At 42.2% G+C, this 17,603-nt stretch overlaps 1 protein-coding gene across 4 annotated transcripts in view; it reads right to left on the bottom strand.

The window, feature by feature from the left end:
• Positions 1-17,603, bottom strand: part of SLC23A2 (solute carrier family 23 member 2) — a 147,291-nt gene that overhangs the window by 63,671 nt on the left and 66,017 nt on the right. For 3 of the 4 annotated variants that reach the window (XM_037811381.1, XM_037811382.1, XM_037811383.1), the window contains exon 3: positions 4,305-4,403. In XM_037811381.1, coding sequence (XP_037667309.1) covers positions 4,305-4,403 — 99 coding nt within the window. Of the gene's footprint in view, positions 1-4,304; positions 4,404-14,929; positions 14,991-17,603 lie in introns of those variants that run through there. The other variant, XM_037811384.1, reaches the window with a different exon arrangement.

Genomic DNA, 17,603 nt, shown 5'->3' with positions numbered 1-17,603 from the left:
AAAATATTTTCTGACAAACAGACAGTGAGAGACTTTGTGAACAAGACACCTGCCCTACAGGAAATACTAAAGGGAGCACTACAGGGTGATAGAAGACAGGAGTGTGTGGTTTGGAACACAATTTTGGGAGATGGTAGCACAACAATGTAAGTACACTGAACAAAGGTAACTATGAATACGGTTGAGAGAGGAAGATGGGGAGCATGTGAGACACCACAAGAAAGGAGGAAAGATAACGACTGGGACTGTGTAACTTGGTGAAATCTAGAGTATTCAACAATTGGGATAAAAGGTACAAATATATTTTTTACGAGGGAGAACAAGCAAATGTCAACCTTGCAAGGTGTTAAAAATGGGGAGGCATTGGGGGAGGGATGCAATCAGCATAAACTAGAGACTGTAACTAATAGAATCATTGTATTATGCTTCCTTTAATGTAACAAAGGTGATATACCAAGGTGAATGCAGATAAGAGGGGGGGATAGGGGAGGCATGTTAGACATTTGACCTTGGTGGTATTGTCTGATTCTTTATTCTACTTTGATTTAAGGTTATTTTTCCTTTTGCTGCTTCCTAGCTGTCATTTTGTTTCCTCTTTCTTTTGCCTCTCTACCTTCTTTGATTCTCCCTCCTGCCTTGTGGAAGAAATGTAGATGCTCTTATATAGATAGTGGTGAAGGTGGTGAACACATAAATACATGACCATGCAGAAAACCATCGATTATTTACTTGGGATGGAATGTATGGTGAGTGAACAAAACCATATTAAAAAAAATGGGTTGATGACAAAATCTCGAGGGCAATATACTGAGTGAAATAAGCCAGACACATAAGGACAATTATTGCAGGGTCTCACTGATAGGAACTAATTACAATATGTAAACTCACAGACATGAAATATAAGGTACCAAGATATAGGACGAGGCTTAAGAATGGGGAGTGGTTGCTTAGTATGAGCAGAATGTTCAACTAGGATGAACTTAAATGTTTGGAAATGAACAGGGGTGTTGGTAGCAAGATGTGAGAATAACTAACAGCACCGAATGGTGTGTGAATGAGGTGGAAAGGGGAACCTCAGAGTCATACATGTCACCAGAAGGAAAGTTGGAGGTCAAAAGATGGAAATGTATAAAACTGAATCCTATGGTGTGCAGTGTCCATGATTGACTGTACAAATACTAGAAATCACTTCATGAACCAGAACAAATGTATGACAATACAATTAGAAGTTAATAATAGAGGGGCATATAGGGAAGAACTATATACCTATTACAAACTATATACTACAGTTAGTAGTATTTCAACATTTTTTCATAAACAGTAACAAACGTACTATATCAATACCAGGAGTCAACAATTGAGGGGGGTTGGTTAGGGATATGGGAGGATTAGAGTTTCCTTTTCTTTTTTTCTTTTTTCATCTTTCACTTTATTTTTGTCTGGAGTAATGAAAAGTTTCTAAAAATTGAACAAAAATTAAGTGTGACGGATGCACAGCTGTATGAGGGTACCCAGGGGCAAGTGATTGCACACTTTGGATCTTTGGATAATTGTATGGTATCTGAACAATCTCAATAAAAATGAAAAAAAAAAAAAAAAATAGACTAGGACAACCTCTTACAATAGCACTGTAAAGCAACATTATTCTAAAGATTCAATTATAGCTGGTTTTGACTGAGAAGCAGATTGACTGAAATGAAAAGACTTTGCACCTGTTCTTTAGTCAGGCATGGGCAGCCTGAGATTAAGATATGTGCACCACCCAGGTGTGTGTATACACACACACACCCCTTTTTTCTTAGTAGTGAGGGCAGTCCTACAACTCAGCACTGGAACTAATATAAATGTCCATGAGTGGTATTAATATGACATGGAGTAGCGAGCTGTGTGGCTGAGGGACCAGCCAACCCCATCAGTTGGTCACTGTGCAGTGCAGTACCACACTCATTTATAACCACATAAAAAAGAATGAGCCATTTACCTAGGTTTAAAAAAAAAAAAAAAGCAAAAAGAGAAACCTCCAACAGCAACATTCCCTTAAAAGATGACTGCACCAGTAGTTTAGTAATGTCATTTAATAGTTTTCTGTCTTGTTCAGTGATCTGAAACAACCTAAAGAACAAGATTACCTGCCCTTTAAAGACTAGATGGAACTCACAACTCAGCTCTCACCTTAGAGCCTTCTTAAGACTGTTAACAACCTCTCCAATCTCTTCTTATTATTTAACTAGTCTAGCACTTCTGAGCCCAATTTCTCTAGGAAATCATATCCTCTAGAGCAGGAGTCAGCAAACTTATTCTGCAAAGAGCCATCCAGTAAATAATTTTGGCTTTGCAGGACATATGGCTCAGTCACAACTGCACCGCAAGAGCCGAGTTGTGTTCCAATAATGTGTTCCAGTAATATTTTATTTACAAAAACAGGTAGTGGCTTGAATTTGGATTGTGAGCTACAGTTTGTCAACCCCTGCTGTAATGCTTTCAAATTAATAACCACAAAGATGCATGTAATATTCTCTCATACATTTCTTACATCTTCTTTCACATTGCTAATGTCTATTTTTGCTTTCTCATTTTTTCCCTTAATTGGATCCTCCAAAGGTGGACCAATTTCATTGGGTTTTTCAAAGAGCCAGTTTTGACTTCCAATTAAACGTCGTACATTGATCACGGGTTTCAATTTCCTCTAACTCCTAAAAACACCAAAGGAATAAATATGATATAACCCTACAGGGTCAAAGAAAACAGGAAGAGAGAGAAGTGAGATCAACATATTTTTGGCACATGTAAAGAAAGCATTTGGAGGAACTGTAACCAATTTGGGGATGGGAAGGATTCTAAAGCCTGGGTGCTTGTACAGAGGACACGGAGATGTGTGCTGGCACAGGAGGGGGGCAGGGAGGATGAGTTCTAACCCTGCTGTCCTACCATCTTCCAACTCTTTCCAGACCAAAAAAAAAAAAAAAAAAGTATTATTTTAAGAATACAAACCGGAAAGACTCCAGACTCAGAACACTAAGAGAAGTACAATGAAAACGAGAGCAGTGGGACCTTCATCTGCTTCCAAATACCTGAAGCCAGGCTTCCACCTATGGGAAGAGACTAGTAGATTCCTCTCTCAAGAAATGGATCAGCCCCAAAGACAAAACACTGACAAGACACCTGGTACTTGTTAAATTTTTCATACTGTGTCAAAACTGTTTTGTTAAAATCGATTTGTTCAAGTCAGGATCCAAACCAATCTCCCCTTCAAGTCTACATGCTATATAATTTTGAAAAGGAATTTATTCCATGAGCCAGCCTGTCTTCCGGAAACCACCGGAGCATTGCTTCTCAAACGTCAACGAGTAAATTGAAGGAATCCTGTGAAAATGAAGATTCTGGTTCAGCAGGTCTGGGGTGGGGCAGAGATCCTACATTTTAACAAGCTCCTCAGAGATGCAGATGATGCTGGTCTGGGGCCCTCCTCAGAGCAGCCGAGGCCTGGAGGATGAACTTTGGCCAACCAGGAAGCGAATGGAGAATCCAGAGTAAAAGGTTTGGCCAAAACCAATGAAGAATTAAAACTAAAACAAATATATGGAATTAGGGTTCCTGAATATTATATAAATGCTACATGTACCCGATCAGATGGACTCAATACGAATAAAATTGGGCATGAAAAGGAAAAAGGCAAAAAGCAGAGTAAGTTAACCAACTGCCTGTCATCTAAAACAGCGACAAGTCAAAGGTAACAAATTAAATATTAGAAAGATAGGTATAAAGAAAGAAAAATAATATTTGTGACCAAGATCAGATGGAGAGTAGAGGAGAGAAAAGGTAAAAAGAAGGGGGGAAATACACCAATATAGCCACTGTTCATGGTGGGAAAAGAGAAGACAAATAAATATTATTCTGTAGTTATAATAATACAGGTATCCATTAGAATAAAAATACAGAACTTCTTAAATATCACAAAACTGAGACAGATGCTGTTTTTATTCACATTTTTCAGGTGAGTAAACTGACCCTCAGAGAGCTCAGGAAATTCCCGTAGGCTCAGAGTCAAATTTGCACCCAGACCTGACTCCAGTCCTCCAGCTCTTAACCACTTCCCTCTGGGAGCCTAGTAATTATCTAGATAGTTACTCCACGTGGTTTTTGCCTTCACTGCCACTAAAGCAATAAAAAACTAATAACTTCTATTCCTCCTATTTCCAATGGAAACAAAGTGCACCCACACAAACACCTCCCACCCAGGCCCTGGGGCAGGATCTAAGATGGCAGGAGTAGGTATAGGGGGTGTGGGCGACCGGAGGGGGTACCTTTTCCGCGATGCCATTTTCCGTCGTGTAGATTGCCATGAGCTCAGTGTCTTCGTTGTCCTGTTCACCGCTGGATGTGGCACCCCCATTTATCACCACCTGAGAAGAAATACTCTATTTAGAGTCTTTTGTTTTCTCATAGCCAAAAACTGTGCATTCTTCACCTATCAAGTCAGCAGAGTTTTGTGTTTTTTTTTAAAATGAAAACTACCAACAATCGTGTGCTGCAACAATGCACATGTGTGTATTTTTGATGGAGGAAAAACATACCCCAAGATACCTACATGGGAGCCACAAGGAGGTGTGTGAACAGGTGGGTCAGCGTGGGAGACCAGAAGTGAGACTTTCAAGAGAAAACTGTGGGGAGTGGGGCTCCCAGACCCCGCCAAGGGTGACGGCATCTGTGACGAGGCCCTCGCTGGGTGGGTGGGAGCATCCTAAGCTGCTGTGGTTAAGATCGGTTCCCCTCCGGAGGAATCATCTAGCAACCAAGCCCCAGAAGGAGAAAATGGACCACTGCACACCTTTAACTTAATACCTTATGTTTCTTGCTGTAATTAAGCAAACTAGCCTGGTGGGGTGAGGGGTGAGGTGTTAGGATGAGGGGATGGGGTGGGCGTCTATGTCGACGAAATCTGGTTTCTGGGCCATCAAGGTGCGGACCAGAATTCATCTTGAAATGAATTCAAAGAAAATACCCAGCAGGTCACAACCGCTTTCCATGCCTGTCCTCGAGGTGCAACACAATTATCTTGGGTTCTGCCAGCCTGTAACAAGAACCTTAAATATCTTTACTCTTTAACCCAATTGCTCCATTTCTAGGAATCTATCCTGAAGAAAGTATACTGAAAATAAACAAACAAAAGGGCTTTAACCCAAAGAAGTTAATCAAAGTTTATATATATAAATAACAAACAACTGAATATTAAGTGTCCAACAATAGAATGGTTAGATAAATTACAGACCATTCACTCCCAGAATACTACAGTCAAAATGATCGTCATATGGAACTTGAGAAAGCAAAAATGCACATTGTTAACTGAACATGAGGAGGATGATTAAAATTTTAAAATACAGAGGAAAAAAGACAAAGTAGATAAAAATATTAAATTCCAGTTTGGGGAAATATTCTAGAGTATTAAACAAGTGACAATCTAAGAGAAAATCTAGTTAAATATATACAACAGGTCAGTATCAATAATTTATAAAGAACATCTGCAAATCAATAATAAAAACAAACAATCCAAAGGAAATGGGCAAAAGGTAATACACACACGCACTAAAAATAAATAAATAAATAAATATACAATAAACACATGAGAAACTGTTTAACCTGATTTAAAATTATAGCAATGACAATTAAAAATAAAAAAATTTTAACATAAATTAGGGGGAAGTTTTTAAAGCTGAATCTGGCCTTGACAAGGGTGTGGGGGGAATCTCTTCAACAGTGCTCTTGGTGAGAGCATGAGACAGAATGGCCTTTGTAGAGGAGGATCTGGCAATGGGATTTAACACGGGCATTTCCTTTGACCCAGCAATTATACTCATAGAAATATCTACATCATTGGTGTGTCTCTTCAAGGGTGCAGTGTTTGAAATATTGAATACTTGGAAACAACCTAAATGTCCATCAAAAAGAAATTATCAAATTATGAGACATCCATTTAGAGAATCTCATTTTGCCATTAAAAAGAATAAAGCTAATGTACTGACAAGGAAAGAACTCCAAGAAATACTGTCAAAAATAAGTCACAAAACAGTAAGCCTAGAATGATCCCAACTATGCTAAGAAAGTAAAGCTTTAATAACCTCCTACCTGTCCAAATGCTTGGTAAAGGACCCAGAAAAATCACAAAACAATACAGAGCGGGCAAGGACAGGAATGGAGTGCACTTTTTTTATTCCCAACCAACCCTTCTGTAACATTTGGATTTTTAATAATCAGTAGGTATCTGTGTATTATTTATATACTGCTTTTTATATAAATAATATATATATTTTTATATAATTTTATATAAATAAATAAAGCTTTTTAAAAAAGGATAATAAAAAATATTAACAGGGGCTGCCTTTAATCAGTGGCTATTTTTACCTTCTTTTTCCCTTTATAAATTTTGCTAATTGTCTATAATTAGAGCACAGTTTGCTCTCATAAAGGGAAGAACTTAAAACAGACGTACGCTCCAAGCAGCATAGTTTGAATTGAGAAAGTCCGGGGAGATTTCCAACCCCTTATTTTTGAATTGAAGAAGTCAGACCAGTGAGAAGTTGAATTTCTTTTTTAAGATTGTACAAATTATTACCCAAGTCTGAAGCTAGTTTTAAATAAAGTACATCAGAGACCTCAACTAACTAGTACATAATTCTTACAGGACAGATTTTTCTTGTATCCAATAAAAATTTGCTCCTAAAACGACTTCTAAAGCATGCTATTGCTTTCACAGAAGCCAACTGGATTTGTGGCATTTGTTTGTCTGTAAAACTAACTGCTGGTGGGACATACATTCCCAGCCTAGTTCGGGCTCACAAGATGCTGAACTCTAACTTACTACTAGAAACATGCTCCACGGCATCACCAAAGAGAACTCTAACTTACTACTAGAAACATGCTCCACGGCATCACCAAAGAGAACTCTCTTAGAACGGCAAAGGTTACTCACTCAGTCGTCAGAGAAATTCAGATCTGACTTAAAGATCTGAGTCAACTAAAACCAACCTTCACCTGCATTCAGTTCCGGCTGCTGCCTAAATCACAAGCATAAAGCATGGCACCAAGGAAGGGAGATCTGGGTAGGAGTTAACAACTCCCACTCCTCTCCTGACTCGTTCCCTCTCTCCCCGTCACACACACACACTTAAATGAGTACTCTAAGATGTGGACACTCCCCGCCCTAGGAAAAGGCTGGCATGTTCCCGCAACAAATCCCGCCTGAGCACCGCTGTGTGAGGAAACGAGAATGTGGTGGTGCCTTCCTCCAGGAGCTCCATCCTGAGGAGTGCACGCACAGTCCAGGAATTCCGATTCAATGCAGGAGCAACAGGAAGCCATAGAGGGATGTACAGCGTGCCATGACCAGACGGGTGGTCTGATGATCACTCTGGCTGCGGCAGGGAGGATGGGCCAGTGGGTGAAGTGACACAGGAACAGAGGAAAGAGGACCCTGTAGGAGGCTACAGGCAGGCCAGAAGGGACAGTGGCCTCAGCCAGGCTGAACGGTGCTCTGGGAGTCACGTAGATCAAGAGAGAGTGAGAAGGTGGACTCCATGGTATCTGGGGACTGCCCGGGTGGGAGCTGCAGCATAGCAACCCTGGGCCGGTGTTGGGGACTGGGGGTGGGATTGGGCTGTTAAAGCATCCAGGCCACTATCTGGTTTTCTCACCTGGACAGCTGGAAGGATGGAGATGCAATCCCAAAGACGAGGAGACTGATGTAGGGAGGGACGGGAGTGGTCAGTACAACAGGAGTTAAGAAGTCAATTCGAAATGTGTTTATCCAGAGAAATCATCCCATAAAGGGAGATTTACCTTCCCAGGCTAGTCCAGGAAAAGTTTATTTAACTATAGAAATTATCAGCCCTAACCTACGATTTCTAATGTAGTTCCACAGGTCCAGCTGTCCTGGGGATCTCGGAGCGCATCCTGTCCTCGCCAGACTCACACTCCCCAGCCGAGGACCTGCCAGCCACCACCCCCCTGTCACCCACAGCCCCAAAGGGAGGAGGTCACCCTTCTCCCTACCGCCAGGCTCCAGTGCCACCAGGGCTCCAGCTGGACATAGCGAGAAACTCAGAAGCTGGGAGATTCTGGTGGGTTTTTACTGAAGGGAGAGGGACCGGGAACCTGGGAAGCCAAGGCTGTAAGAGGTGGGGTCTCCCCCGGTGCCTGCTCAGGTCTGGTCCATTTGTTTCTAAAGTGTGTGGGAGCAGGGACCTGCGTGTTACTAAAAATGAAGGGTTTATTCAAAATACTTGTATATTTCACTATTTTTTTCCCTTTGGTTTCTTGAGTTTGCCATTTTAAGGGTCTACTTTTTAAAAATTTTAATTTTAAAAAACAAATGTTAAAATCAGCTCTTCAGAAAAAGCATTGAGGTGTTTTTGTTTTTTAAGTGAAAAGGATTGAAAAAAATGTTGCTGATAGTATTACATCACCAAATTCTGGAACCTCTAACTGATTTTTACTGGGAAATAAAACATGTCTTGGGAAGCACTCTAAACTGATTTTCTTGTGTGTTATCAACAGCATCAAGGAGGAGAATCTTGGCTGTTTTCATCTCAGGAAATTGATCAAGTTTTTATAAAAAAATATCCAGAAGAGTTATTTTACAAACCCTTTGGGAACAAGATGTCCTCTCTCCCCCCAAAACTATGTGAAACCAAATTTGTGGCTTAAAAATTTGCCCCTAACTAATACAGTACAATCATCACTCAATCAGCTAAGACTGCAGGTTCTCTCTGCTTAAATTTATCCAGTTGATGTTTGTTGAAAGTCTCCAATATGCAATGCTGTATTTCAGGGTGGAGTCGGGGAGCAGGTCTATTGCTCAATAAACATAATACTTTTCTTGTACAAGTGTTTTATTTCTACTGGGCCAAGAAGTGCTTGACCCTAAGCAGCCACCCTGAGATGGTCACACGTGTAGGAAGCCTCAGGGATATGACTGACAGCCTATTAGCATCCTATGTGTGCCAACACCACAGCAATTCAGGTTTAAGCTGACAGCTGACTGTGCCTGTGTTACCCATCCGGAAGCTACAGTAAATCCGCTGCTGATTGACACTGTAAGGTGGACATTACAGGCACCCAGGAGACCCCAGGTCTCTGATCAAAAGTTCCAGGATACAATTGATCACCTATCTGGGCTCTGGTGTGACGCACCCACCACGGCCATGTTCTGATCAGGAGCAGAGTGCACTATTTTATACTAAGAATTTACTTTCAGAATAGTAAAAATGTTACCCAAATTAACTGCTTTCTACTCTCACAATTTTAAAAAGTTAACACAAACTTTTCTTACTTACCTATTCCCAAATAAAAAGGAAGGAGAAAGAAAAAAGATTATCTCCTCTACTATCCAAATCTCTACAGCTAAAGTGTTTAAAAAGATTAAGATACTGAGATGAGTGTTTCCCAGACTTTAATCCAAGCCCCTTTTTAATGAATATAAAAATCTCCTACCTACCGTCAATGTAATTTGATTTCAAAATTAACTACCAGGAAAAATAAAGTGAGTATAATACAGATTTTTTATTAGAATACCTGTGCTAACCTCCTCAGTTTGCCAACCTTAGACTGTGACACCCCAAAAGACAGAGCTGAAAGATCTAACATGACCCTAGTGGCCCAAAGTTGGCAGACAAAGCAAAGCCTCTACTAATTTTTATTCCCTCGTCAAATATGGCAGCCCCCAGTGACCATGTGCAGTGCACTGGCCAAGCAAAACCACCTGCAGCAGCCAATACTGCAGCGAAAAGCAAGATGACCCTGGGAAGCACAGCCTCCTTCAACAGCACTGACCAACCCTTCTGCCTTCTCCAGAGGGCTCCTGGAGCAGCAGCAGCCAGGAGCGCCGTCTGGGTTCCAGGTATGTCCAGCCTGTCCCACAGCACAGATGCCTCCTCTCCCCAGTCCCAGCCAGAACCCAGAGCACAGGTGGGGTGATGAGTCTGTCACCACCCCACTCTGAAAAACCCTCTGCCAGTTTTGCTCCTACCCCCCACACCCCCATCCCAAGGTGACAGTGGTCACAGTAATGTTTGCTGTGCACATATTCATGCCAGGACTGGGCAAAGCACTTCACCAAACATCTTCCTTCAGGTGGCATTTACAAGAGCTTAACTCAAGTTGTCCCCATGTATCCCCGCAGTCTCAAACCAATTCCTGAGCAGCTCTTGAGGGCACCCAGTGGTTTCCACCTAAACAGGTGCCCTCATCTTTCATTCTTTCCAGATGGAAACATATTACAGGTAAGCTAATTAGATAAAAATCAGATAAAAATGAACCATATAAGGAAAAGATCAACATCCCAATAGGAAAATGACTAAGGAAATAAAAATGGCATTTGAAAAGATGTTCAACCTTCCTAAAGAAGACGCAAATTAAAACTATAACGAGAAACATATCCACTTACCAAGTTGGCCGAGAGCCCAGACTGACCACACATTCTGCTGGCAAACCCGCAGGGAAACAAGGATGCACACTGCTGAGGTTGGAATCACCTTGACAGAGGGCAGTCTGGGGGTGTCTGCAACTTACCAAGGAACACAGTCCGTGACCAAGTGAGCCCCTTCTTTGAAATTTATCCTTAATTATACTCACACTTGCATGAAACGACTTAGATGTACTAGGTTATTCATGAAGCTCTGTTAGTAATAGCAAAATATTAGAAATAATCCGGATGTCCACATCGAGAGGAAAGAGTTAAATAAAATACAGTGCATCCATAAAAAGAATGAGGGTAAGTCTTATTATATACCGACATAAGGAACATAACAGAACACCATTCAAGATACATTAAAGAAAAAAAGCAAGAATGCAAGAATAGAGCTAGACACACACACACATGCATATATAAAAGGGGATAGAGAATGCATTTACTGGCTTATTCACAAAGTGTGTCTGGAAAGTTGTGTGTGGAAAGGAGAACTGGGTGGCTGCAAAGCTGCAAGACAGGGCAAGAGACTTCAACATACAGCCTTTGTACTTGTTTTTAATCATATGAATATCTTACCTAATTTTAAAATAAATAAAATTATAAAAATAGAATTCCCATTTAAGGACCAATTAATTAAATTCTGGGACATCTGCTAAGTTAATACCAGGCTGCCCTTAGGTGGCAAATCCTTTTGTGCTGACTGGGAAAGAGATCTGTGAGACCTTGTTCAACGGAATGAAGTTTACAGAACTATCTGTAAAAGAACCAGCCTATTTCACGCACACACATAATGATGGAGAGAACTATACTTTCTGCTTCACAACCACGAATAATGCTGGAACCTGACCCCGATGCTCACACAGCCTTTCCTAGTGTGATAGCACCAGCCCCCTCCCTGCCGGTCACAGAGCCAGGAACTGGGGGAACTTCTGCCATCTGGGCAGTTCTTTCCTGGCCTCGATGATTATGCCACAAGAATGATCCTTCAAAGACACGGGATGGGGCAAAAAAAGATTCTCCCCCACCCCAGTGAGAGTTCCAATGTTTTGGTCAAAGAGCCTCGTCAAAGCATCTTCACATTTTAGCTAAACCACTGACTGGTTTCTTTGTGTTCTCTGATTTACTGCACATCTCACATACCAGGCACAGTGCTAATAAATTTATACCTATTATTTCATTTAATCCTCTCAACGCCCCTGAGATAGATGCTGCTATTTTTGTCCCCATTTTTCAGAGGAGGAAACTAATCCCCAGAGAGCCTAAGAAATTACCTCGGGCTCCGGGCAGACTTGCACCCACACTCGACTCCAGACCTCCAGCTCTTCCCACTGAGATCCCGGCTGAGGCTTTTTAAAATATGTAAATAATTATCCCTCTACAGGATCCCATCCTGTGGACTGCACCCTTGTTTAGGCCCTGGAAGAAATCTAACAGCAGGCAGATACGACTGTTTCTTAGAGAAATTACATGACTTCCTCAAATCAGTTACACTGTATACAAGCGTCGCTGGTATTGGTCCCCATGACAGACCCCCAGGTGCCTTATCTCAGGTTTACAGGACACAGCACAGAGCAGGAGGGAAGTGGAACACACACTTATTAGTTATCTACTGTTGTACATGGTCTGATATTGACAGGTGTGATCTCATTTATACATCAAACATCACCAGAAACAGACAAGCTAAAGCTCTAAGATTGAGTAAGCATACAGGACCTCTCAGCTATTAGAGGATAAACTGAGCCTTAAATGTAAACTTAAGGCTCCCGAGACCATGGTGTTTCCACAACATGAAGCTGTTCTCCGACAGATGGAATGAGATGAAATATGCCCCCCACCCTGGAGCTATTGTAATGATCGGTACAGACCCAGCCGGCTGTGCTCCAGGTTCTCCTCCATTCCCTCTGATTCAGGGATTTTAAGCACAACTGTAAGGCCTAACAGTTCTGTGTGCCATGCTAAAACACTTCACCAGCTATCTCTGGTACAGCTCAATGGACAAAGAGGGGTGGGAGGGAAGAACAGACACGTCACAAATGGCAAATTACAAACGGCCAAGGACATGGGGAAGAAAAGCATTCCATCTCACTGAGATTCAGAACTAAAGCAATCAGACACCGGGTGTCAATCAGCAACATGGCAGTCTCTTAAAGCTAATGTCCAGTGCTGGCAAAGATGCACTTCCCACACTGCCGCCAGGAAGATGAACGGCTGTGATCAGGCTGGCACACACGAGGCTATCGCTTATTACAGCAAAAACTCAGACACAACCCAAGCTCCCAGAGGAAAAGTTAAATCCGTGATCTGCTAATATGCCATAATTATAAATTATGTAGTCAATGATATAGGATATGCCAGGATATGATATGAAGTTAAAGGGTTTTATGAAGCAGAGTGAGTGTGTGCATGAGTGTATTGATTTGAATTTTATAAAATACCTGAACATTTGCTTCAAATCTCTGGAAAGAAATACAGCAAAAAATATTAGCATGTTGTTTTTCTGGATGTTGGGGTTTTAAATGATCCGTGTTCTCATTATATTGTTCCACATTTTCTAAATTTTCTGCAGTGACATATTTCTTTTATAAATGGAAAAAGTTATACAAATAATAAAACAATGAGAGAAATAAACATATGTAGGCTATAAAAAAGATACAAGAAAAGAACACATCGTAGTTTTCTTGCTACTTCCATCTCACCCCAAAATCATATTTTGCACCATGAACCCTAGGGAGAAACACAGATGCTTCAACATACAAAATTTAAAAGGTGGAGAAGAATGACTCAGGTCATTCTTCTGAAATCATCTTCCTCCTCAAGCATTTTATCAAATCCTAACAGGCAATTAACTTTTTCTATGGCAGAATGATGGGCTTAGATTATGGTACAAAAATTGATCTAAAATGCCCTACTCTCTAACCATTAAAACCCAGGAGCCTGCCTGCCTGACTTAGGTGAGTACAGGTTAGAAGTGAATGAGGAATTGAGGTACAGAGGGCTCAGTGTGTGTCAAGACCTAGAGGGAAAAGAAATCCTAAGTCCATGAAACACAAGAGACACAGGCAGGAATGACAATAGGGGGCTGAAATGGAGCAAAGTTGGGAGACAGGGAGACCACACCGAGGCTGTCGTGATGACCCAGGTAGGATGTGTGGATAAAATAATAGATGTGCTATTCCAACTATGTTTTCTGCTCATTTTCGGCACTGGAAAACAACCCAAAGGAAGCAGCGGCAGCGTCCTCGGAGCTGAGGCGATGGGTCAGGGAGGTAGAATGCTCCTGCTGCTGCATTCCCTGCCTGCACAAAGCAAGCATGTTAAAAAGAGCAGAATGGACAAGGGACCCTTTCCAAGGCCAAGACTCTTATGAATTTGGCCTCAGGTAAGAGAGAGCCAGAACGCTGATAAACTGCATAAATCTGCCATAGTGAACGACTGCAGCACATCTATTATTTTATCCTCACACCGAATTGTTTCCCAACTATTAGATATGCATTTTGCATTACTAACAACATTTATTTCATTTAAAACTATGAAAATTCTCTATTAAACTTAACTAAGCTGCAATACAAATATCTGAAAGCCCAAAACCAGAACAGAGAACTTAATTTTTAAGAGCAACAAAAACTCCAGAAAGAAAAATAATCTCTGACCACATATAAATAACTTCATTTGCATCCCATCTTTTAGAAATTTTCATTTCAAAGCATATTGTAGCATATTCCTTTCCTAAAATGTGCTTTTCCCCAACTTAAACATTTTAAACAGAAAAGGCAGCTCATCTTGGTTGCTCCATTTTGATCTGTCAAGAGTATCCCCTCCCCTAAACCGTAGCCACTATGCAGTAGATTCAAACTCTTTATCTTACAGAAAAAGGAGAATTAAATCAACTCTCCAAGATGATTCCAGGAAATAGTCTCTCTTCATCCTCAGACCTCAGAAATATGCACTGTTGATCTCAAGTTATAATAATTCTTACAGAAAGCGAGCACTTTTCAAGACAACTGTTATCACCATCCAACTGAGACTTCCAATTTTAAAAGTTAATAACTCGCAGCCCTCTATTTATAAAGTACAACAGAAACCCCACAGCTCCAGGTCACAACCATGAGGACGTGTCCTAGCCCACTGTGCTTAGTTTTTAAACTAGGGCTCTTTGCACCACGAACTCCTTTGCCTTCTTTCCACTGCCGAAAATGAGCAGAAAACATAGTTGGAATCTGCCATCACAGAGTCAGGGGTCTAGAGGAATCAAAACTGTCATTAAATGGTTTCCTCACTCACCTCTACCACCTCTGCTAACATCACTACCCTCAGAAAATTTGGAAGAGGAAGGAGAGGGATGGGGAAGGAGATAAAGGAGAGGAGAGAAGCCAGTGCCTGCCTCCCGAGGTGTCCTCCCTGCTCTGGCTGCATCCTCCCACAGGCACAGCCCGGAGCACCCCCAAACCTCCTCTCCGGCCCACTCACCACACCCATAAGACCACAGCTCCTCCCGACCTCAGCTCCTTGGGCTCCTTGGGCAACTCCGGAGTCTCCTCCCAGGGAGCCCCCCCCCCCGCCCCCCGGCCCTTCATTTTAAAGCTCCGCCAGCCTGGCCACCCCTCCAGTTCCTCTCGTCCCCCGTGGCTCCTCCCACTCCCTCTCCTGGGGTCGCGGCTTGCTTACACTTCCCTATTTCTGCAACAGCCCTCTTTTTCTGAATTGTCTCATCTCTTTTCTCCAGAGACTTTCTCACAATCAATCACCTTCTGCTACAAATACTTAAAGTCTAAACTTTCCCTCCTTTGCCTCTAATTTGACATACCAGGACAATGTCTTTACCGGTGCTGATAAAAACCTCCAAAATGTTAACGGAGAGCAGGGAAAGCCCTCCATTCCTCCGGCTTACTAAGGGTGAACTTAGAGGAAGAGGAAAATTCATTTGTAGAAGCTACAGGGGATGGGAGGGAAAGGACCCAACTATGTTTTCTGACCAATTCCCAAACCCAACTAATTAAAAAATAATCATCTTTTAAATGCCTTCCTGTATTTTCCAAATTTCCCACTTTGAGCATGTATTAACATTTATAATCAGAAAAGACTTTTCAAAAAGCTTTTTTTTCCTACAGAGTTAAAAATGCTTTTGGCCATTTCATATTTAAGTTTGGTTGCAATTAAGGTGACCCTATACTGTATCATCCAAATTGGGACCCTTCTGAGAATAAAGGGGAAATATTTAGTAATATGTAGGAACAACAGGCATCAACTGGGATGCCCCACGCAAACCCAAAAGCAAAGGTCCCCTAGTTTTATGCCTGCGTTTGACCTTTTTAAAACATCTTGCTAACTGGCAAAGTAGGAAACTTTGCTTGCTGTTCTAAGAAGATGCCAATGTAAACGGTGTTCAGATCTGATTACAGCCACCTCACTCTCTGCAGTAAGACAGGGAAATGTGCTCTCACATGATTCTGGATTCTCTGCCTTTGACTGGAGGAAGACAAGAGGGAAACGACTTCTCAAATGCAAAAGAATCTATACTTGCCTGGCTGCAAATGAGTACAGAGCATCACCAAAGAGCAGAATCTTTAAGTCTATAGTCACTAATTCATTACTTTGCCACAGTATTCTGGTAAGGGATGGTGGTGACGGTAGCACATCATGAATGTAATTAACAGCACTGAACTACATATTTGAAAGGAGAAATTTTCGGTCACATATATGATACTAGAATAAGAACTAAAATCACAAACATAGGAATGTACAACCATGAACCCTAATGTAAACTATGGACCATGGTTAATAGTACAATTACAATAATATTATTTCATCAGTTATAACAAAGGTACCATGCTAATGCAAAGTGTTAATCATAAGGATGGTATATAAGAACTATTTTCTGCATGATTTTTTGCAAACCTAAAACTTCTCTATTAAAAACATATATATTAAAAAAAAAAAAAAAAAAAAAAAACCACCTGATTTTGTTTGTGTGTTTCTGCTACAACAGTGGGCACCACCACATACCCATGTGCCCAGTGCTGTCACCTCAAGGCACTCTTGACTTCCCCTCATACCTCCCTGCCCACACCTGATCCAACTCCACGTCTGGTCAGATCTACATCTGTGCCTCTGCCTGTCTTTCCTACTCTCCTGGGGGGGTCTTGATCCCACCAGGCTCACCGGCCAAACCCTTGACCCAACAGCCTCTTCACCATCAGACACACACCCCATACCGCTCAGTCCTTACTCCCGCCCACCCCCCACCCCCCCCACTGTACTGGAATCATCATCACTCTTGCACCAACCCTCAGCTCCACTGCTCCCTGGCGCTTGCTGGCAAAGACCTGACCCTGGCTAAATCCATCGGTTGATCCTTATTCCCTTCCCTCGGCTTCCAGGACGGGGTTGTCTTGGTTCCCTCCAACCTCACCAGCCACACGTTATGTGGCCCCTTGGCTGATCCCTCAGAGCTGAGTCCTCAGCATTCCTTTCTTCTCTGGAAACTTCGACCCCCAGGTGCTTCTGTCCAACATCACAGCTTTAAATACCATCTCTTTGCTGCTGGCTCCCAGTGGATGACTGCAGCCCAGATTTCTTCCCTGAGCACCACAGCCTCATCCAATGTTCTACCCTGTGTCTCCACTCAGATGTCTACACAGCCGACACCAACTCTTGACTCCCCTGCATCTCCCCCTTGCCCATTCCACTGCCTGCCTCCATCTTAGTACTCGGCAAATGCATCCCCACAGATGCTCAGGGAAAAGCTCTGAAGTCATCCTTGCCTCCCGTCATTCGCCCCCACCCTCATCCGGTCCATTGGCACACTCCGTCAGCTCTCCTCCAGCCCCATGTCGCTTCTCACTCCTCCACACTGCAGGCACCCTGGCCCCAGTCACTGGCCTCTCACTCGACTGCGGAAGTCAAGTTCAAACTCGTCTCCTGCTTTCCCCTTCTTCAGCCTGCTCCCCACTCAGCAGCCAGAGGGATCCTTCTGAAAGCTGATAGAGCACTTCAGTCCTATGCTCAAAGCCCTCCAACAACTCTGTGCCTAACTCAGGACAATTTTGAAAATCTATAGATTTGACTTATTTACTTTGTTTATGGCCCATCTCCCTCATTGGAGTAGAGACTCCATGAGATCAGGGATTTTAGTCTGTTTATT

This window comes from Choloepus didactylus, chromosome 19, assembly GCF_015220235.1.
Source record: "Choloepus didactylus isolate mChoDid1 chromosome 19, mChoDid1.pri, whole genome shotgun sequence".
In the NCBI taxonomy this organism is placed as follows: Eukaryota; Metazoa; Chordata; class Mammalia; order Pilosa; family Megalonychidae; genus Choloepus; species Choloepus didactylus.
This window is presented reverse-complemented; position numbering and strand designations above follow the sequence as displayed.